The sequence below is a fragment of the Loxodonta africana genome, chromosome 6 (assembly GCF_030014295.1).
Source record: "Loxodonta africana isolate mLoxAfr1 chromosome 6, mLoxAfr1.hap2, whole genome shotgun sequence".
Taxonomy (NCBI): Eukaryota; Metazoa; Chordata; class Mammalia; order Proboscidea; family Elephantidae; genus Loxodonta; species Loxodonta africana.
The window spans coordinates 21,105,823-21,128,842 of NC_087347.1; the positions used below are offsets into that span (position 1 = coordinate 21,105,823).

At 37.0% G+C, this 23,020-nt stretch overlaps 2 protein-coding genes across 7 annotated transcripts in view; both read left to right on the forward strand.

The window, feature by feature from the left end:
- The window catches only part of CUL3 (cullin 3), a 133,372-nt gene that overhangs the window by 103,632 nt on the left and 6,720 nt on the right, over positions 1-23,020 (forward strand). For 3 of the 6 annotated variants that reach the window (XM_023541030.2, XM_023541035.2, XM_064286636.1), the window contains 3 exons: positions 2,417-2,603; positions 9,909-10,054; positions 12,963-13,927. In XM_023541030.2, the coding sequence (XP_023396798.1) occupies positions 2,417-2,603; positions 9,909-10,054; positions 12,963-13,094 (465 nt within the window). In that variant the 3' untranslated portion in view covers positions 13,095-13,927. Of the gene's footprint in view, positions 1-2,416; positions 2,604-9,908; positions 10,055-11,121; positions 11,210-12,962; positions 22,159-23,020 lie in introns of those variants that run through there. The other 3 variants (XM_064286634.1, XM_064286633.1, XM_064286635.1) reach the window with 3 other exon arrangements.
- Positions 22,052-23,020, forward strand: part of FAM124B (family with sequence similarity 124 member B) — a 77,054-nt gene continuing 76,085 nt past the window's right edge. The window contains exon 1 of the mRNA XM_003406033.3: positions 22,052-22,158. The gene's annotated coding sequence lies outside the window, so the exon portion shown is untranslated. The remainder of the gene's footprint in view (positions 22,159-23,020) is intronic.

Genomic DNA, 23,020 nt, shown 5'->3' on the forward strand with positions numbered 1-23,020 from the left:
TGTCTGGCTGTACACACCTCAAAAAGGGGCATCTTGACAAGGGGCGTGAAATTTATCGTTACTTACACCATGTGTTTTTCCCCAGCCTTTTGGATAAGTTTTATTAGCTAGCTCCTTTACAGAAGTTATCTCCACAAATTAGGAAAGAGAGTTAAAAGTAATTAACTTTAATAATTTTAAAGGAAAGTGATTTTTCATTTTTGGGTATTCATTCTTCATGAGTTCAGTGACATGGTGTATTTGTTACTCATCTATAGTGAAATCTCACAAAGAGGTAAGAGATTGGGAGAAATTAATTTATTGTATATAACAAAATTGAAAACCATGATGTGTAAAGAGCCACGAATAAATGTGAAAATCATTGAATAGAAAACCAGGCAAGGTGTATGAATAGGCAAAGCGCAGAAGAGTTACAAATATCCTTTAAATAGAAAAAGGTGTTCTTTTCTCCTAGTGGACATGGGGGTACAAATGAAAATAATGAGATGCAATTTTTAGCTCAACACATGTACAAAAGAGAAAGGAAATCTATTGTGGAAGAGGGTGTGCGGTGATGATGCTTGTACACTGTTGTAGGAGTTAAATTTTTGAGGAACTTGGAAGGGAGTTTGTCCATATCTATCAAATGTAATATGCTTATAACTTTTGAGGATGCATTGCATTTCTAGAAATCTTGTTCAGTAACTGGCTTTTGTACTCAATGATAGATACGCATGCATGAACAGAACACACACACAAAAATGGGTACAATCTCAATGTCCACCAACATTGTGATACAGCAGTACTGTGGAATTCCTGTAGCTTTAATCTCCATATGCTAACATGGAAAATCTTAAGAAACCAACTGAATTCATATGATGTGATCCCATGTGTGTTTAACACTACTACTGATATGTATGGAGGTGGATGAGTTCATGTATAAACATGTACTGTCTATTTGTATTCATGAATGTATGTACATACATAGGAAAAGGCATAGAAGGTTACAGGTTGAGCTGCAATGATTATCTTGAGAATGATCTGTAATTTTAAAATACTACCTAAGAAGGTATTTCTGGTTCTGTGGCCATGATTGAACTGTCACTAAAATATGTGAAAAAGTCACGTTTAGTATGTGCATAATAATGACAATCTCCATTCTAATAAATAGTACCATCTCTTTAATTGGCTGAGATTGGCATTTATAGTATTTGAAAGATAGACATAAGCCAGAGATTATTTGGAGGAGCAAAGGAGTTTGTATCACTGGTATTCATATTTCTTTGAATCCTGGCTTATCTGACAATCCTTTAGAAAAACTAAAGTGTTGCTGTAAGACTTTTCAGATAGAATGGCTTCCCAGATCAGCTACATAAACTTGAGCATCACCATATTCATGCCTACTCTTCTTGAGCTGCTTCTGAGAAAGAAACCACGTTATACAGTGAATCACAGCTGTGTATCGTAGTGTGAAAACTTGCTCATCACACGTCCCTAGACGTGGGGTCTAATTCATGTCAGTGTACAGTACTCTTGCTGTCCCACTGACACAAAGTAAAAAATACATAGTAAATGAAAAATTATTCAGCATTCTTTCCGCAACTGCTTTTCTTTCCTTCCCCTCCCCCCCCATATTGCATTTTAATTATACTGTAATAAACTCAATGCCATCGAGTCAGTTCCGACTCATAGCGACCCCATAGGGTTTCCAAGGCTGTAATCTTTAGGGAAGAAGACTACCACATCTTTCTCGCGTGGAGCCACTGATGGTTTCATACCACCCACCTTTTGGTTAGCAGTCAGGCACTTTAACCACTGAGCCACTGGGACTCTCTCATACCATAATATGTAGCAAAAATGATCACCTGAACTGCAAGTAGATTTTTGGTTGAATTTTATGTCTCATGTTAATTACCAGGTGTTTTAAATTTTTTCATTTGGTCATAGAGACAGTAAATCTGATCAATTTGGATTGTAAATTTTGATTGTATAATGAAAGATCTGAGTTTGAGCTTACTTTGTTTGCCTCTTTCTGTGAAAGAAGTTGTAAAGCCAATGAGTAGTGTGGATAAACTTGGGAGGATGATTGAAAAGTACTTATAAAAACAATTACATGTTTGTTAACACTTTATTTTTACCTAGATATTAATGCAAACCCGTAATATATATTGAATGACATTTTTAGACGAGGCATTATGTCTCCTGAAAGTAACCAAAAAAATGCATGTCTGTTAAATATTTTATAATTTAAATCACCCTTTCCTTCAGTTTTTCCAAATATGTGATATTTTAGTGAAGTGTCATAATATTCAGAAAATTCCTTGTTGTAAATTATTTCTTAATGGAATTACCTCTCTGTAACTACTGCTTGGTCAATTTTACTTGCTAATTATTTTGATATTTCATAAAGCCTAATTATATTAATGGTAATTTTCAGGAAATTCAACAAGAGACTGATATTCCTGAAAGAGAGCTTGTTAGAGCCTTACAGTCCCTGGCCTGTGGCAAACCAACACAGCGGGTTCTTACAAAAGAACCCAAGTCAAAGGAAATAGAAAATGGGCACATATTTACAGTTAATGATCAGTTCACATCCAAACTACACAGAGTCAAGATTCAAACAGGTATCTGGAATTATATTTTTCCTCCTTGAAAAATTATATATTATTCTATAAATTCTCACTTGTATTTGTCCTGAAAAATAAGTAATGTTTTTGTGATGATGCATGACACTGAGATTAAGAAATAAAGTAGCTTTTATTGATTTATGTTCCTGCAAAATGTAGTTAAATGCAAGCACAGTTAAGCCTTTTAAAAAGTAATCTGTGCAATCAAGAGGTGGATGGGAGAAAAGGAATTTGTAGTGTGAACAAGGTACTTATTTTTTTGTTTTTCAACAGATGAAGTAACCATATGAACATATGGTAGTACTTATAAAATAATTGTCTTTAACTGGTTATAAGCTAAATAGTGGAAGTCTTTTTAAAACTGATTTGTATTTTTTTTTTTAAGTTGAGGATTATCGATATAAGTTTGTTCTTTAGAGGGAGCTATTTCTATTTTCATATATATTTTGTTTCTTTGAAAATCATAAAAGCTTCCAGTCTTTCATTTAAAAAGAGAACTGATACTCTGTTGTGAACTGTTTTTAGTACAGCCCTACTTTTCAGTTGATAGTGAAAATTCTGTCATATATTTAACATAGCATAAGATGTGTTTGTTCTGTGTATTTTAGGGGGAAAAATGCACTCCACCCACTCTGATGCTTAAAATTCTAACAGATTGCTAATCTGGTTTCAAAATTAGTTTCACATAAGCTTCCCTGTAGTAATTCATACATTACAGCAAATATATAATAAAGCTATATCTTAAAGTAAGATTATTTTTAAATGACTGATTTTCTGATTTAAAAAATTATATTGCACATTAATGAAATATAATGTCTTTTAAAAGTTACTTTAGTGTTAAATATCCAATTGGTTAGCAGAATAAATTGATTAAAGAACTTTATGTGCACACTTTTAACTTGTTTTTCTTTTTAACATTGAATTTATATGTACGCATTAGGAAGCAAGGTGGTATCTCTCTTAACACCTTCACTACTTCATTCCATAGTTGCAAACTATATCATTGTAACTTTTGACAGCCAAGATTGGCCCCATGTCTTTGTGACGTAGGTGCATATTAAAAAATAAAACAGACCTGTACTAATGAGAGTCATTGAGTAAATATCTTTTCCCCCAGTGCAGGAGTTACATGACTTCATACCAAAAACAAAAACCAAACCCAGTGCCGTCGAGTTGATTCCGACTCATAGCAACCCTGTAGGACAGAGTAGAACTGCCCCATAGAGTTTCCAAGGAGTGCCCGAGTTGATTCCAACTCATAGCAACCCTGTAGGACAGAGTAGAACTGGCCCATAGAGTTTCCAGGGAGTGCCTGGCGGATTCAAACTGCTGACCCTTTGGTTAGCAGCCGTAGCACTTAACCACTACGCCACCAGCGTTTCCCATGACTTCATAGTTTTTGGCAAATACAGGTTTTGGAAATTAGGATTTATTTGTATCTTAGATTTGGACCAAGGAAAGTGGGTGGTCATGTGTGTCTGAAAACCCTATGGGGCAGTTCTACTCTGTCCTGTAGAGTGGCTATGAGTTGAAATTGACTAAACGGCAATGGGGTTTTTATACTTTACCCTAAACAAGTAACTGCAGGTCCAGATTCCACCATGCCTAACTGTGTTATTAGCAGATATTATTATTCCCTCCCCCCTAAAAAAAACCAATAGCCTTCTCTTAATGGATGTGTGTGTGTGTGTGTGTGTGTTAAGAGTGTGTGTGTGGGTATTTTAGATCTGATTAAAAGAGGAATGCAGTTATATATAATGGATTTGATTAGATGATCTCTTAAAAGTTCTTTCCGGCTATACAATTCTGTAAAGAAATACTATTTTTCATTTGGGAGTGTTCTTAGATTATCTTGGGTCTTATATTTTTCTGTTTGGTGTTGAATATATGACTGCACAGGCTTTCTAAAATTGTCGAAGTACGTATTAGCCTTTTAGAAAAGGTGCTTAAGTTCAGCATCTTAATCAGGTTCCCAAAGACTCTGACTTCACGTATTTATATTACTATTTTTTGTGTGTGTGTATACTTTAAGTGAAAGTTTACAAATCAAGTCAGTCTCTCAAACAAAAATTTTATACACCTTGCTAATATACTCCTGGTTGTTCCCCCCTTAATAAGACAGCATACTCCTTCTCTCCACTCTCTATTTTCATGTCCATTAGGCCAGCCTCTGACCCCCTCTGCCCTCTCATCTCCCCTCCAGACAGGAGCTGCCCACATAGTCTCATGTGTCTGCTTGATCCATGAAGCTCACTCCTCACCAGTGTCATTTTCTATTTATACTACTTTTTACTGTAACCAGTAATGAAAGTTCAAGCAAAGAAGGTAAAAGTATTTCTCTAATGACACAATCCTTGAAAAGAATTAGATTTGTTGTAATTTACAGCTTTTTCCATAGTTGACTGTCTCTTTCCCCCACTTGCCTTCTCTTTCCCACCTTCCCAACATATATGTAGATAGATGCTTGTTATTATGGATTAGATTGTGTACCCCAAAAATATGTGTTGTAAATCCTAACCTCTGTGCCTGTGGTTATAATCCCGTTTGTGAACAAGTTGTCTTTGTTATGTTAATGAGACAGGATTAGTATAACATGTATCTTGAGTTAGTCTCTTTTGAGATATAAAAGAGATTAAAAAAGCAAGCGTTGACAGAGATGGGGTAAGATAGATGCTGTCTTAGTTATCTAGTGCTGCTATAACAGAAGTACCACAAGCGGGTGGCTTTAAGAAAGAGAGATTTATTTTCTCACAATTTAAGAGTCTAGAAGTCCAAATTCAGGGCTTCAGCTCCAGGAGAAGGCTTTCAGTCTTCCCTGGTTGAGCTTCTCAGCACAGGGACCCCCAGGTCCAAAGGACATGCTATTGTGCTGGCCCTTGTTTCTTGGTGGTATGAGTCCCCCATGTCTGCCTGCTCACTTTTCTCTTTTATATCTCAAAAGAGAGTGACTGAAGGCACAGCCCAGTCTTCTAGATTGAGTCCTGCCTCATTAACATAACTGCCTCTAATCCTGCTTTGTTAACATCAGAGAGGTCGGATTTACAGCACATAGGAAAACTACATCAGATGACAAAATCATGGACAGTCACACTATACTGGGAATCGTGGTCTAGCCAAGTTGACACGTGTGTTTTGGGGACACAGTTCAATCCATAACAGATGCCAAGACGCATGGAGTTTTCCAAGGAAGCAGAAGCTGAAGAGACAAGGACCTTCCCCTAGAGCCGACAGAGAGAAAGCCTTCCCCTGGAGCCAGCGCTCTGAATTCAGACTCCTGGCTTCCTACACAGAGAAAATGAATTCCTGTTTGTTAAAGCATCCATTTGTGGTACTTCTATTATAGCAGCATTACATAACTAAGAACTTGATACTAGAAGAGTGGGGTGCTGCTCTAACAGATACCTAAAATGTGGAAGCACTTTTGGAGTTGGGTAACAGATAGAGGCTCAGAGAGTTTTAAAGTGCCTACCAGTAAAAGCCTAGGTTGCCTTCAAGAGAATGTTTGTGGGATTATGGACGTCAAAGGCAGTTCTGGTGAGGGCTCAGAAGGAAGTGAGGAGAGCTACAGAAAAAGTCTCTGTCAGCTTAGAGAATACTTAACGGCATCAGCAGCAGAATGTTGCTAGAAATGTGGACATTAAATGTGCTTCTGGAGAGACTTTAAAAGAAAATGATGAACATGAGATTAGAGAATAGAGGAAGGGCGATGCTTTTTATACAGTGGCAGAGAACTTGTCTGAATTATGTTCAAATGTTTGGTGGAAGGTAGAACTTTGTAAGTGATGAACTTGGGTATCTGGCTGAGGAGAATTTCTAATCAAGATCTTAAAGGAGCTGCGTGAATTCTCCTTGCTGCTTATAGTAAAATGCGAGAGGAAAGAGATGGAATTAGAAATGAGCTGTGCAAAAATGAAAACTGAATTTAAAGATTTGGAAAATTCTGTTGTACAAACTAAGGACACGTATCTTAGAATGTTCACCAAGGACATGGCTACACAATCTTTCATTAAAGAGATTAAGCCTGTGACTCATGGATCTAACCAACTACCGCAGCAGAAAAGTCATCAGCTTAGGCTGAAGGGGGCAGAGAAAGAACAAAAGGAGAGAATGCTGTATGCCTCATGAAATTCTGTAAGCAGGAAACAGACCAGAGGGGCTAATGTGTTGTCCTCCAAGAAAATAAAAGGGCCATCCCTGGAGCAACTCAGACATCAGCAGAACTGTTGGAAGGAGCACAGGAAGCGGGGCATTCTTGGTTTCAAAGGACTGGGCAAAAGCCTCCTAGGTTTCAAAGAATTGGATCTTGACCAGCTTGGTTCAGGGATGTCGGGCTGCAGTTAAGGTGTGCCAGAGGTATGGGTCAGCCGACCAAAGCTGAGGGGGTGAAGCTGCTATGCCCAAGGAGCAGAAGAATGGGGCCTGCCAGGGCTGAGGGGTTGAGGTCTCCACTCAAATGGCCTAGGAGAATGGGCCCATCCAGAGCCAAGGGAGCAGAGCTGTTGTGTCTCATTGGGCCTGGAAGGCATAGACGAAGCCCCAGGGCCCTCTGCAGAGAACCAGAGGGCGTGGCCAATATCCAGAGTCTGGTAGGTGGGGGCCATTGCCCATATAGTCTCAGGAAACAGGATTATCATCAACCCTTTACGGTTTTTTTTTTTTTTTAGGGTTAAGGTAAATTGTTCTGGGTTTTGGGCTTGTTTGGTGCCCATTACCCCTTCTTTCCCTCCCAGTTTCTGCCATTTGTAATGGAAATGTCTACCTTGTGCCTGTTCTACCATTGTACTTTGGAAACAGGTAACTTGTAGTCTAGATTTCATGGGTTCACACAGATGAAGAGGAATTTTGCCCCAGAGTGTAATACGCCTAAAGTCTCACTTATGTTTGATTTAGATGATTCAGAAGATGAGATTTTATACTTAAGAGTTGATTTAAGACGTTTGGTATGATGCGGTTGGGTGAATGTGTTTTACATGTGGAAAAGATATGAATTTTGAGGGACCAAAGGGTAGAATGTTACAGGTTGAATTGTGTCTCCCCAAAATATGTATTATAAATGCTAATCTCTATGCCAGTGAATATAATCTCATTTGGAAATGGGTTGTCTTTGTTACCTTAATGAGACAGGGTTAGTGTAAGGTGTGTTTTAAGTCATTTTCCTTTGAGATATAAAAGAGATTAAACAAGCAAGCTAGGAAGCAAGATGGGATAAGATAGATGCCCAGACACATAGAGATCTCCAAGGAACCAGGAAGCAGAAGCTGAAGAGACAAGGACTTTTCTCCAGATCCAACAGAGAGAAAAAGCTTTTTTTCTAGAGCTGGTACTCTCAATTCGGACTTCTAGCCTCCTAAACTGTGAGGGAATAAATTTCTGTTTTTTAAAGCTGCCCACTTGTGGTATTTCTGTTGTAGCAGCACTAGGGTAACTAAGACACATGTGCACCTACTTGCATACACCAGGTATTAGGCTCTTTTTAGTGCAGAGGAATGTGCTGTAGGCTCTGGCAGTGAGCTCCTGCTGGCACTTTTTTGAAAAAGTTATTATTCACTGTGGATCACTACAATCTTTCCATTTATTTTTTTCTGCAAATATTAAAGGAGTCCATTGTGACCAAATTTAGATGAACCAAATAGATTATTTAAAAAAATTTTTTCCCCAGAACTTTTTTTTTTTAATTTTGTCACATTCGCTTTTTTTTCACTCTGAATATATGTGAGTTTGCTACACTTGAAATTGATTTTCAAGTGTCATAATACTTCCCCCTACATATTGCCCACTTCTGTTAGTGTGAGACATTGTCCCACATGACTATAATACCATGTCACACCCAAGAAAATTGACAATTCCTTATCTGTAAACTAAACTTGTTGCCATCGAGTCAGTTCCAACTCATAGCAGTCCTATAGGACAGAACAGAACTTGTCCCATAGGATTTCCAAGGAGTGGCTTGTGGATTCGAACCACCGACCTTTTGGTTAGTAGTCAGAGCTCCATGTGTTATCTGTATACTACTCATATTTAGATGTCCTCAGTTGTCTCAAAAATTACTTCCATACCTTTTAATCCAGGATTCAATCAAGATTTCCACATTAATTTGATTTTGATGTCTTTAATTCCTTTTAATCTAAACCAGTACTCCTATCTTTTTTTTCCTGTAATTTTCATAATACTGACTTTTCTATTACAAAGCATTATTCTTGCTTTGTGTAGTCTGTTTTAATCTAATTTTATTCTTCTTTTGATAAGATATTTTACTAGTGAAATGATGCCGAAAGCAGTATTCTTAACCAAATAAATCTAATTAGAAATAGCATAGCTGAATGGAGATGTACACTGGAACGATCTTCCAAATTCTACAGTCTTCTCTCTCATGCTTGAAGCCATACCTAAATCAGCCATGTGCCCTAAGTGCTTCTTTGTAGCTGTGCAGTTTCTGCCTCCCGAAATTTTATGTTTATCTGTATTGATGACCAAATAAAATATCATAGTTAGCAGTTTTTCTTTCTCTGCTACTTCACTTAAAGCTGTAAGAGAAAGAAACTTCTGTATTTAATCCCTTAGCTGTTTGAAAACTGTAAGGAAGCGCAAGGTAAACTTCTCCTGAAGACTGGATTATAGTATGAACTAGAGGTAATGAGTTTGTGACATAAAAAATATTAATAAAATAGATGACAAGAGACTAACAGATACTAGAACCCATGGAGATTTTGGTTAGCAATACACATACTTAACTGTCATGCAGTTCTTTGATGTTCCAGTGGTAGTTTTTAATTATTTAGTTAGCTGGCAGAATCTTGGAAATACATACTCTTTTCTCCCCTTTAAAGCCTGAGAGATTTGAGTTAGTAAGATATTCACCTATCTGGAACACTTTTGGTGAGTTTTAACTTGGAACCACAGTGTTAATACTAGTTGACCTCTGGAATTCACAAGCTTTGAAAATTGCTGTACTGATAATTTTACTACTGGACATTTCTGGCTGCCATTCTTCTTCCAGGTAAGGAGTCATTATACTCTGTAAAAATACAATCGGTTTTATTGTCTTGGTAAAATTGAATTCCTAATTTTTAAAAAGAATAATTTACAATTGCAGGCTTTTTATAGCACTGATCGTCAATTCTTTAGACATTTATTAAAATAAACGTTGGCTTAGGCACTTGAATTTTTTTTAGATTAGGTATGTGTGTCTCCTCAGAGGTTGCAATAGGTATTTTTCTGTGGGTAATACTAAATTATATTAAATTTGCTTTTAAACCGATTTATTTCATTACATTCATGGTAAAATGTCTATTTCTGTTTTAGTTGCTGCCAAACAAGGTGAATCTGACCCAGAAAGAAAAGAAACAAGGCAGAAAGTAGACGACGATAGAAAACACGAGATAGAAGCTGCTATAGTGCGGATTATGAAATCTAGAAAGAAGATGCAGCACAATGTGTTAGTAGCAGAGGTGAGAACACATGGAGACTGAATTAATGTAGAAAAAGCAAAATCATGTTATTAACAGTTTGAGTTTAGTAAAGTACTATATTCCACTAATTGAAAAAATAATTTTAAAATTAGGCATAGTAGTCAGAACACTTCTCGTTAAAAGCATAGGACTCACTTGATAATTAAGCAGTGATTCATTAAAATGTTCACCTTTTAAGAGCTAATGTTTGTAATGAAAATGATAATAGAATATTGTCACATGTAGAATAAAGAAAAATATTTAACTATTGTTACTAAAGTAGTCAGATTAAGAGATTAGGATAGAGGGTAGAGAGCTGAATGGAGACAGTGAGAAGTAGAGTTGAGAGGATTTATTAACTGGTAAATGGTAATTGTTAGGAGCCTTAGTGCACAGTGTTTAAGTACCCGGCTTCTAACTGTAGGATTGGTGGTTCGAACCCACCCCGCAGCTCTGTGGAAGATTACAGCCTAGGAAATCGTATGGAGCAGTTCTGCTCTGTCCTGTAGGGCTGTTATGAGTCAGAATCAACTCAAAGGCCCACCACAACGATGGGTGATCAGAAGGAGAAGTTGATGATGACTCTTAGGTTTCTTGATTGAGTGACTAGATAGAGGTCAATCCCATTAACCAGAAAAGGGAATATTGGAAGAAGGACAATTTTGGTCCACATGTTAGTTAACATTTTGTACCTGTTCTTGTCATTGTATTTTGGTGTATCCAGAGGCAGGTGTCCAGTAGTTAACCAGAAGTCAGAAGGAAAATAAGCCTAGAAATTTAATCCACGGTGTGCATTAAAAATTGCAGGAGGATACCATGGAAAAAAAGGAAAAGACAAACAAACTAGAGGATGGACCCCCTCCCACTATTTAAAGGGCAGTAAAAGTAGCAGAGGACACAGATAAGGAAACCTTTTAGATCAGTAGGTCGAAAAACCTGGTCCCTGAACTGGGGCTGCATCAGCATCACCTGGGAACTTGTTAGAAATGAACATTATCAGACCCCACCCAGACCTACTGAATCAGAAACTCTGTGTTCAAGGGGCTCAGAAATCTTGTTTTAACAAGCCCTCTAGGTGATTCTGATACAAGCTCAAGTTTGCAAACTGCTGCTATAGAGGAAAAGGAAAGAGAACAACAAAAAAGACAACACATGGTAAGGGAAAATAATTACAAGGAGTATCAAAAATCATGAAAAGATCAAGGTAAACACTTAAGACATGTTGTCAGGTGGCTGTTAGCTTTTCCAGTGCAGTTTCATTGGACTGGTAAACGTGGACCTCCAGTGGTAGTGCCTTGAGAGTGAACGGAGGTGAAAACCACTAAGACAGTGGTTTGTGCTTGGAAATGTTGGCTCACGGGAAAGGGCAGAGAGAGCAGTACTGGAAGACTAAGTATTGAATTGAGAGGCTCTGAGTTTTGTTTTTCTTTTATGAGATGGGAAAATCTTGAGTATGTTTATATCCTAATGATACAGAAAGGATGCTTTAAAAAAAAAGAAGAAATAGGTTAGAAACTAACTGGATGAGGGGATAACTGATGAACCGAAGTCCAGAAGAGGAAAGGTGAATTCATATATATAACACAGGTGGTAGATGTATTAACATGGATATTACTGAATATGCCTCTTCATGAGAACCAAGGATGGAGTTCAGGGCGTTGTGGTAATCAAGGATAGATACAAATGTGGAAGTTGGGTGAGAAGTTGGAGTTTCAAAGTGAACTGACCTCTTTTCCCTCTGTAAAATAGGATGTGAAGTTACAGTGTAAGACTTAGGTTGAGCAGCTTAAAGAAACTGTCAGAAGTTTGAAATAGTACTTGTTGAAGAATGGTGCCCGTGAACTTGTTGAACTTGAGAACTATGAATTTATGGTAGCAGTTTATACCAGAGGTTGGCTAAAGTTTTCGGTAAATGACCAGTTTTAGCTTGAAAGCAGTCATAGACAATATGTAAGCAAATGAATGCATCTGTGTTCCAGTACAAATTTAACAAAAGCAGGCCAGCAGGCTACATTTGGTTTGTGGACTGCAGTTTGTCAGTCAAACTGGTCTACACAAATGGTGTAGGAACTCCAGCTTTACTCAGCTCGGAGCTGCAGTAGATTTGGAGTGATGCAGAGTAGAATGGTGGATTTGATCAAAGGGAGATTGTGGAGTTAGGACCAAAGGAATTGTGGAGTTGAGGGTGCTGTTGAGAGTAAAGTTCATCTTGTATGCAGTCTTGACCCAGTAAGGAGGTGGTAAGGTCAGTGAAAGCTATTAATAGCCTAGAAGAAAGAAGGGTCAAAGGATTAAAGCTCCCGGGCAGGCTGAGAGCAAGTTTGTTGGTAGTGGAGTGACAATACTGGAAGAGTGATAGATTTTAGTCAGACAGTGAAGTGCTCAAGTTTCAGATTTCAAAGAATTCTCAATCCACATGGCCCTGGGAATGAACTGAACACAGTAAAAGAAACACTGGTTTATGGATGGAAGGATTATCTGCAAGAGAAGCAGGGCAGATGAGTGGAAAGAGCATGAACTTTTGAGTGAGAAAGTGAGATTTTAATCTTTAGCCACTGGCTCATTTACTACCTGTTCACCTGAGTTTTCCTCTGTAGCTCATTTTCCTCATTTGTAAAATGACCTGCTTTGCAGGGTTAAGAGCATTAAATAAATTAATGTATACACAGTGAGTGATGCATAATGCTTGTCAGCCTGTGGCTGCTACCGTAGTTTATTTTTATTTATGTCACAATACCCTGGAGCCCTGACAGAATTTGACCTCTGAGTCTTAAAATTGATGACATATTAGTTCTTTTCAAAGAAAGGAACTTCTGTGTGTTTATGTGGAACTGTTATATTTTTTAAAGTTTTTTTTTTTTTCTTTTCTTTTCCTGGTAGGAATTAGTCTTTTTACCTTCTCTTTTAGGTAACTCAGCAGTTGAAGGCTCGATTCTTACCAAGTCCAGTTGTTATTAAGAAACGTATTGAAGGACTTATTGAGAGAGAATATTTGGCACGAACACCTGAGGATCGCAAAGTATACACATATGTAGCATAAAATGCGTTCAGAAATTTGATTTATTCTTGGACTGTATTCTTCGCATGGACTGGGAAGTTCTTTTAAATCATTAAATATTAAGACGACCATCTCTTCTATTAAATTACAGTACATGTTCTAAACCATTCAGATCAAGCCTTTACTCCCTTTGAGAGTCTCAACATCAATTGATTGAGCTTCAGGCTTTTCAACGTTTATCCCTGTAGAGATCATCTTTACAGTTCCTCGGGAAAATGTGAATGTGCCGCGTTTTGTTTTCAATACTGTATGAAAACAGGAAAAAATAAAACAAAATTTAGAAAATACAGCTCATTAAAATAAAATTGTTGGATTTCATTTCCCCAGGTCTTCAGTGTTGATGTAAATGTGTTTCTGTAGTTGCTTAGCACTTTGTGCATTGTATAAGTTGGGTAACAAAAGTGGTAAAAGAAGTGACAGAATTCCCAGTTATCTTGCTCTGCTTTAAGACATTTCTTTAGCTAGTCTTGTTTAATTTAAAGGTTTGATAAATATACAAAGACCCAAGCCTACAATTTGAGCATGCATTACTCTATCACTCGCACTTACTAATCTTATAGCCTTATGACCAGGAACCTTTGTTTTGGGCTCAGTACACTGATTTGGTTTTCCCTGTTGTAATTTGAGATTTCCCCAATTAAGTTCTATAATGATTAGGTTTTGTTCCGAGTTATTTCTAGAGAAAGAAAATATTTTAGTATGTATAAATTGTAAAATAATTTTTTGCTGTTGTACTCACTGCTAATAGTGGATTGTATAGGGCGGTGTTTTTAATTTCATTTATTGTAGACAGAAATAAATGAATTTAGTATATACATACCCACTAATTCAAGTATGTAAGAGCACAAAGTTGGCAGCTGGCTATATTTAATTCAGCCCCTTGAAAAGCACATACAGTCTACACTTTGTTTATAAATATGTTAGCCCCCCCCACACTTAAATATATATTTTGGTGAAGCTGTGGTGCACTATTAATTTTCTGTTTTAAAATGCAATCTAAAGATGCAATAAATATGATTACCTTGGTATTTTTAATGAGATCTTCAGTTCTTGTAGCTGTGTTTTGGAGGGTGATTAAGCAATATTTTTCAAACCTGATGACTCTTGGATATTTAGCTGTTGACCTCCAAAGAGTCATCGTTTCATATTTTTAAAGATGTGCTTTGTGCTGAAGATTCACGTCAGTTATCCCGTGCTTCCAACTTTCACCAATGTTTTTTACTTGATTGATCTGCCAAGGACTGTAGTTTCCTTTATTTTAACTTCAAAGTATTTTTATCTTCAATTTTATTTCATTTCATTTTCATAAGACAATGTTTCAAAAATGTAATTGGGGCAAACCACTACAGGTTTCTATTGCGTTAGAAAAATGAAATGTTACTAATAATTTCAAATAACCGACCTCCCTCCGTTGACTATAAGTACTGTTGATACATTTATTAGAATGTATGTCTCAGAAGATGATTTCTGTTGAAATTTATGGTCAAATTACAACAACTGAATTCTAATCTGGATTAAAAACACCACATAAATATTTTTCCCCATGCGTCTTGGGTTATAATTTTCCTTCTTAGACTTGCAAATGTTCTTTTATTTGCATTTAATTTTGTTTCTACTGGTACTATGTTCTTAAGCTCTACACTTTCCACTTTTACATGATGTAATTAAAATACAGGTGAAAAACATGACGAACATTCTTCTCAGGACGCTTTTACCATACTTGAGAGGTAGTAGGTCAGGTATAACATGGAAAGCTAGAGGGTTTTCGATATATTTCCATAATTAGAATTTCTATAATGATGTTTATCTAAAGGAAGGTACTGTATTTAAGGTTTGAGTTTTTTTTTTTCCTCTTAATTCTCAGTTAAATGGTATATAACACGTTGAGAAACGGAACACCTCAGATTGTCAAGTTAATATATGAAAGATGTAAAAATTTAAAGTTTTTGAAATCTAAATGAAACATTAAAGCAAGAATTTGAGTGCTAGTTAAAACTCCTAAAAATCACTAAAATTAAATTATGTTTTTTTTTAGTGTGGTTGTACAAATGTAGAGTTTAGAGATGTACTTGTTAGTTTTGGAACACAAATTTGGTATTTATGTTTAAATACTTACAGATATATTACAGTCCCAAATTGCAGCTGAACGGTTGGGGAATGTGGATAAGTCTACACTGGAAAAAAAAAAAAAAAAAATGATTTTTAATCATAGGAATGACTTTATAAGCTAAAACACATAAATGTCTTAGGTGACATAAAACTAGTAGCAAGATAAGTTTTGATACTGCTCTCTTTTCAGCAAGAGGTCATTGATGATTTTTTTTTTTTTTAATGTTACTTTAAGGAAATAATACATCCTAACCATTCAGTCCTGTTTATGTGAATAAATTTTGGTAATTTACTTGAAGAATTTTCCATCTGCAAAAGTGATGTAATTTCTCTTCAGTAATTGTTAAATTGTAATTCTCTACTTTTATTTTTTAATCCAGGACAGGGTTTTTTTTTTTTTTTTAATTGTTACACTATTTAAGATTGCAATTAGGGGACACACCGCCTCTTAAAATAAAAAGTGGTTGTGGTTGCAAGGATTCTCTATGTCAGTGAATTTTAAAAGGGAATGGGGAAAGAGATGCATACTGTCTTTGCATGCTTCTGTAAAGAGTATGTCAGAATCACCTGGGCAACATTATGAACCTACATGCGTAGCACCCCAGACCTCAAGATGCTGATACACCTGCTCATAAGGATCCTTGTCATAGGGAAGCACTGTTGATGCTCTGTCCATGCAGTATGTTGGGGAGCAAGAAAGATTCAGGTAAGAAACACTGATTTTAATTACACCTACATCTCTTAGAAGACTAGTACCATTGGCATCATCTCTGACTTCTAAATATAACTTAGTTTGTCAATTTGGAAAATTTTAATATGTTAAATCTGGGTAATGTGTTTCCAGTTTTAAATATTCACTTTAAATAACTGACTAGTATTACATAATTCTATTTTTTTTATTACTACTAAAGACTCAATTTTTTACAGCCTGTTTTTCATAAGTGATGTGATGTAGACTATTAGGTTGTCTCAATCTAGGAAGGAACGCTGATAACATTATAGATCATGTATTTTACCATATGGTGGATAGCATTACACTATTGATATGAATGGTAAAATATTTCAGGTTAGCAAAATTAATATAAATTTTCTATTCCCAAAAGCAAGAATAATTAGAAATGCTAAACAATAACATTTAAGTGCTTGCCGTGTGCCAGACACTGTTCTGAGTGCTTTGCATGTGTTGATTGATGTAGTCCTCATATCAGCTCTATGTGATAACCATTATCACACCAGTGGTGCTCAAGGTCACTGCTCTAAGCAACAGAGCCAGGAGTTGAACCTAGGTTTTGGGTCCAGAGCTTACATTCCATATTCCAAGTTATGATTTTTCATTTTAAAAACTTATATTTTCTTTGGTTTTGTATGTGATTCATATTAGGAAAAGGTAGAGTGGATAATATGGCAGACTGAAAGAGAATAGATGAAGCATTTCAATATGGAACTTCGGATATTTGCTGAACGTTGGCTGTGACAGCTTTTGAAAGGAAGGGAAGCTGAAAAAGTGACATGCTATTCTGGAATGTGTCCATTTAAAAGAAAAGTATTCCCTCGAACCCCCACCACAATCTTTGTGTAAGGTTTACATACCTCAAGGATAACATAGATGATTGATTCTAATTCAAGTCATATATTTTAAAGCATTTTCCTTACTATGTATTTTTCCTATATCAGATTGAATGCTTAGAAGAGGAGACCTAAGAATGACAGTGGATTTAACAAGTAATGATAAAGCATATGATTGTAAAGCTAGCTCTCAGGAGAACATGAACAGCTAGAAAGTCTTGAAAACTCATTCATTTACTAATTTTAGAAATACAAAATTTGTAAACATGTTTTTTAAGTGATTTGCTCTTTGTTATTAGGGTCTGTCTTAGTAATCTAGTGCTGCTATAACAAATACCATACATGGATGGCTTTAACAGAGAAATTTATTTTCTCACAGTCTAGTAGGCTACAAGCCCAAATTAGGTGGTCAGCTCCAGGGGAAGGCTTTCTCAGTCTGTCAGCTCTGGAGGAAAGTCCTTGTCATCAGGCTTCCCCGGGAGTAGGAGCTTCACTGTGCAGGAACCCCGGGTCCAAAGCACGCGCTCTGCTCCCAGCACTGCTCTCTTGGTATGAGGTCCCCAACTCTGCTTGCTTCCCTTTCCCTTTATCTCTTGTAAGATAAAAAGTGGTGCAGGCCACACCCCAGGGAAAACTCCCTTTACTTTGGATCAGTGATGTGACCTTAGTAAGGGTGTTAAAATCCCACCCTAATCCTCTAACGTAAAATTACAATCACAAAATAGAGGACAACCACACAATACTGGGAATCATGGCCCAGCCAAATTGAAAAACATGTTTTTGGGGGGACAGAATTCAGTCCCTATGGTCTCTAAGTTGGCTTCAAATGAACCGAGCAAAAATAGCTCATTAAATTAAGCGTGAGAAGCTCAGAGTAACCTTTTGTATATTCTTTAGTAACTTGTCAAATTTTAATATTCCAATAGCAAAATACAGTTCAGGTAATACATAAAACTTGATTGTACCTAAGAACTCTTTTCTGAGTCTCAGGATTCCTTCTGCAGTTGTGATCCTTAAAGGCTCAGCACAATGTTTGGCACATGGGTGAAGGCACTCTGTGAATTCAGATGAATGTGCCTCATGACTACCAAGTGTTTTAAAGGCTTAGTTGAATTTCATAAATTAAAAGTTGTGCCTCATTATTGGGGATACGACAATACTCGGTGTAAGGATGATAGTTTTTAATTTTTGTAAATGGGAATTATTTAATCTTTAACTTTCAGCTAGGTAAAAAGTAAAAAATGTAGACCAACTACTGTGTTGTTCCAGATGGCATTAAAAGTAGATTTTAAAGCTCTCTTGATGTACTTGTTACCAGTATTAGATCATTTGGTCCTCACAAGATCCTATGAAAGAATGCAAGAATTTGGTCCCACATCTGTCTTAACTCCAAAGCTGGTGCTATTAACGACTGCTAATATGTCCCCAGTAACGTGGTTTGGCAGGCTGTGGATAGAACTTTATCATTGAATTTGGGTCTGAAGGTAGATATTTCTTGGTAAATATTTTTGTAAAAAATTACTTTTGTTTATTAGTAAGTGTTCCTTGGAGAATTTGAGATCGTGAAACTTTTATAGATGCTGCACAAGGGAAAATTGGTCATATTAGCTGTATATATTGGTGTATATGCTGTATGCAGATTACTTTGTTTACAATCAGTTCGTGGAACTGATGTCATAAAAACCTGTAAAATTCATCTTAAGTTTTATTTCCCATATGATGTTATCCTCTGTATTTAAAAAGTACCACTAGACTGATTTTTTAAATGCAGTGGAGTTGTAGGGTAGAAGAGACAGAAAACCTACTTAAAGGATAAGTAATCAAGTGGGAAAAAGAAAATCTGCATTTGGCAACTATAACTGTTCCAATAGGCAAACATTGTATTATGTAACTATGAAATAGACTCTTTGTAGCAAACCTATTACAATTTCATCTGAATGAAAATAGAGGGGAAGAAGAGAGGCCATCTAAGTAAAACAGCCTATGCTATTATGCTCATCACATTTTTAAAATACCTTTAAGTTTGCAGTTTATAATACTAAGAAAAGCTTTTTTTTTAACCAAAATTAGTATCCAGTTTTATAATAAGACATCTGTATTCACTGGACTTGCCTTGAACTGATGAAAACATAATGTAATCCATCCTCAAAGAAATGATTTGCTATCATTAAGGTCATAGAAAAGAGTATGTTACAGACTTTGAGAAACAATTCCAAAAGCAAGTGCTTTTGGTGTTTTCAAACTTCTTGTGCACCCCAGAATTCCCAGGGAAGCTTATAACCGAACAAAAAATAATAATAATAATTATTTGGGGCAGTTAGGTTTGGGAACCATTGGTTTGGATTATAGGTGTTAAAGGATATGAACTCCCACTTTTATTATTTCGAAGAGAACATTAATAGGATATATAAGTTGTGAGATTCTATTTAACATATCTTACATGCACGTGTATGCCTCAGCTGGTTAAGGCAACAGGTACAGAGGTTTGATTCCAAAATGGACCAGTTAATTTCAAATTCTGGTTATAGGTACAGTATTAATCACAGCCAAACAGTTGTCCCTAGTGGATCCTCCTAATTAGGGTGTAGGTGGGAAGAGGGTATCAGAGTTTTCCTCATAGCCAAAGGACAACTTGTGCTTTACTATTTTAGTTAGGTGTTCTTAGTGCAAGAAATTCAATCTAGAAACTATTTAAAACTTAGTGGATTCTATCTCATTACTGAATTTAGATTGCAACATTCAAGGAGTTGTTAGGTGCCCTCAAGTCAGCTCTAACTCATAGTGACCTTATGCACAACAGAGCGAAACACTTCCCAGTCCTGCGGCATCCTTACAATCATTATGCTTGAGCTCATCGTTGCAGCCACTGTGTCGATCCACCTGGTTGAGGGTCTTCCTCTTTTCCGCTGACCCTGGACTCTGCCAAGCATGAGGTCCTTCTCCAGAGACTGATGCCTCCTGACAACCTGTCCAAAGTATGTAAGGCACAGTCTTGCCATCCTTGCTTCTAAGGAGCATTCTGGTCCCACTTCTTCCAAGACAGATTTGTTCATTCTTTTGGCAGTCCATGGTATATTCAATACTTTTCCGCCAACACCACAATTCAAAGGCGTCAATTCTTCAGTCTTCCTTATTCATTGGCCAGCTTTCACATGCATATGATGCGATTGGGAATACCATGGCTTGGGTCAGGCACACCTTAGTCTTCAAGGTGACGTCTTTGCTTTTCAACACTTTAAAGAGGTCCTTCGCGGCAGATTTACCCAATGCAACACGTCCTTTGATTTCTTGACTGCTGCTTACAGGGCTGATGATTGTGGATCCAAGTAAAATGAAATCCTTGACAACTTCAATCTTATCTCCATTTATCATGATGTGGCTTATTGGTGCAGTTGTGAGAATTTTTGTTTTCTTTATGTTGAGGTGCAATCCATACTGAAGGCTGTGGTCTTTGATCTTCATTAGTGTTTCAAGTCCTCTTCACTTTCAGCAAGCAAGGTTGTGTCATCTGCATAATGCGGGTTGTTAATGAGTCTCCCTCCAGTCCTTATGCCCCATTGTTCATATAGTCCAGCTTCTTGGATTATTTGCTTAGCATATATATTGAATAGGTATGCTGAAAGGATATAGCCATGATGCACACCTCTCCTGACTTTAAACCAGTCTGAACAACTGCCTCTTGATCTATGTAAAGGTTCCTCATGAGTACAGTTAAGTGTTCTGGAATTCCCATTCTTCGCAAGGTTATCCATAACTTGTTATGATCCACACAGTGGAATGTCTTTGCATAGTCTATAAAACACATGTAAACATCCTTCTGGTATTCTCTGCTTTCAGCCAGGATCCGTCAGACATCAGCATTGGTATCCCTGGTTCCACGTCCTCTTCTGAAACCAGCCTGTCAATACACTGCTGCAGCCATTTTTGAATGATCTTCAGCAAAATTTTGCTTGCATGTGACATTAATGATATCGTTCTATAATTTCCACGTTTGGTTGGATCACCTTTCTTGGGACTAGGTATAAATATGGATCTCTTCCAGTTAGTTGGCCAGGAAGCTGTCTTCCGTATTTCTTGGCATAGATGAGTGAGCACCTCCAGCGCTGCTTCCGTCTGTCAAAACATGTCAATTGATATTCTGTCAATTCCTGGAGCCTTGTGTCTGTCAGTTTTTGATACTGTGGGGCTTGTGTGTTGCTGTGATGCTGGAAGCTATGCCACTGGTATTCAGGTACCAGCAGGGTTACTCATGGAGGACAGGTTTCAGCTGAGCTTCCAGGCTAAGACAAAGAAGAAGGACCCAGCATTCAAAGAGTAATTCTAAGAAAAAAGCAAGTGCCTGCTGAACAGATTTGGACTTTTTTTTCCCCCATAAGAACCATTGCATTCTGAAGCAATTCAGTGACATCTGGGTAACACATACTGGGATATTTTAGTTATTTGTGCTGTCAGCCTTTTAAGATTATAAGCGTGGTGTAAACCTTAGCCTTCATCACTGTCAGTGTAATCCAAATGATGCAGTGTTGGCAGCGAGGCCAAGTCTATGGTTTGATGGTGATCCACTTCATCTGGCAGAAGGTGACTCCCCTGAGAAGACTGATACTCCTTAAGACCCACATGTGAATTTTGCATTGTTTCTCAGTAATGAGCTTTCACACGATCATTTATATTCTTGTACCTGTAATTATGCAAAATATTTATTTTTAAAACTTCTCATTTTTACAAAATTGAGGCTCAAAAATATCTCTCATCAGATTGGGAATAATTAAGTAGGGTCCAAGTGTATAAGAAAGAAGCCCTGGTGGTGCAGTGGTTAAGCACTCTGCTGCTGACCTAAGAGCAGCAGTTCCACCCACCAGCGGCTCTGCAGGAGAAAAGACCTGGCAACCACCTGTAAAAATTACAGCCTTGGAAACCAAACGAGCAATTCAGCTCTGTCCTCCAGGTTCGCTATGAGTCAGAATTGATGGCCCACGACAGCAAGTGTATAAGGAAACCCACAAATTCCTTGAAAAAATCAAACTCCAATTCTCAAGGTTGGCAGAGGAGGGAGGGCCAACCTTTCATCCTGTACCCCTAAAGATGCACCTTCCCTTTGGAGGTGTCTCAGTGATTGTTGTTCACACCACTCTAGCCACAGGAGTTACTGCCTCAGCCCAAGTGTGGATATACAGCCTACTAATGTTTGTTTCTCCATGTAACTTTTCCATAGGACTCAACTATGAATCCAGTGACAGACCTGGATGACAGAAGTGCTGTCCTGTGGGAGATTTTTCCCCTCTGTAGCCTCTCGCAGAAGATCAGAGCTTGAATTTACCGAAGGAGCAGCTGCTGGCATGGTCTAACTTTAACAGTTCTTAGCATGACACTAGTAAGTTCTCAGTAAATGCTAACTTCATCCCGACCTGTAAGTGATAATGGCTAGAAACTTTATAAATTAACCTAGATCCTAGTATTCTCCCATCTCCTTTGAGCTAGTGTAACTTCTGGAAGTATGATTCCTAATTATTTATTATGAACCTCCTGCCCTTCATCCTTTGGAATCCCATTTTCCTCACTTATTTTTTGCAATTTGAACAAAAAATGAGTTACTAAAACAATCACAAAACTGTTGAAATCTACTTTTGTATGAATGTTTTTGTACCTGTTTGTACGTATATACATCTGTGTACACATGGGTATGGATGTGCGTGTGCACACAGGTGTATTTATGTGTATGCATATGGGTGGCTTTAGATCTTAAAACTTGGAGTAGATGGCTGATGGGTAGAATTGATCATTTCGGTTATCAACCCTGCTATATACAGTTCATCACATGGCAAACCACATAGTAATGAAACGAGCTAAAACCCTAGTTTTATTTTGCTACCTTGCTAAGGAGTAGTGTATTATTAAATATCAATACAATTCTATGTTAGGTAAAAAATGTACATTTATGGTTATTTTAGACAAGACTATGTGGATGAAACTTTTTAGGAAATTATTAAAGTTTGTTTAGAAGTTAATTTATCATTCTTAAATGCAGCATTATCAACTATTATGTTGTTAATAACCCTTTTTCCTTTTGTACTGGGAACTCATATATAAAAATTTCTACATGTAAACAAAAATGTTACATTTACCCAGCACAAAAATTTATATGATTTATATTCTTTTAATTTTTATGTAAGTTTTTCCAAGATGTGCTACCCATGTCTATGCCTTCCTGAAGGAAGTGGTTGTACAGTCTCACC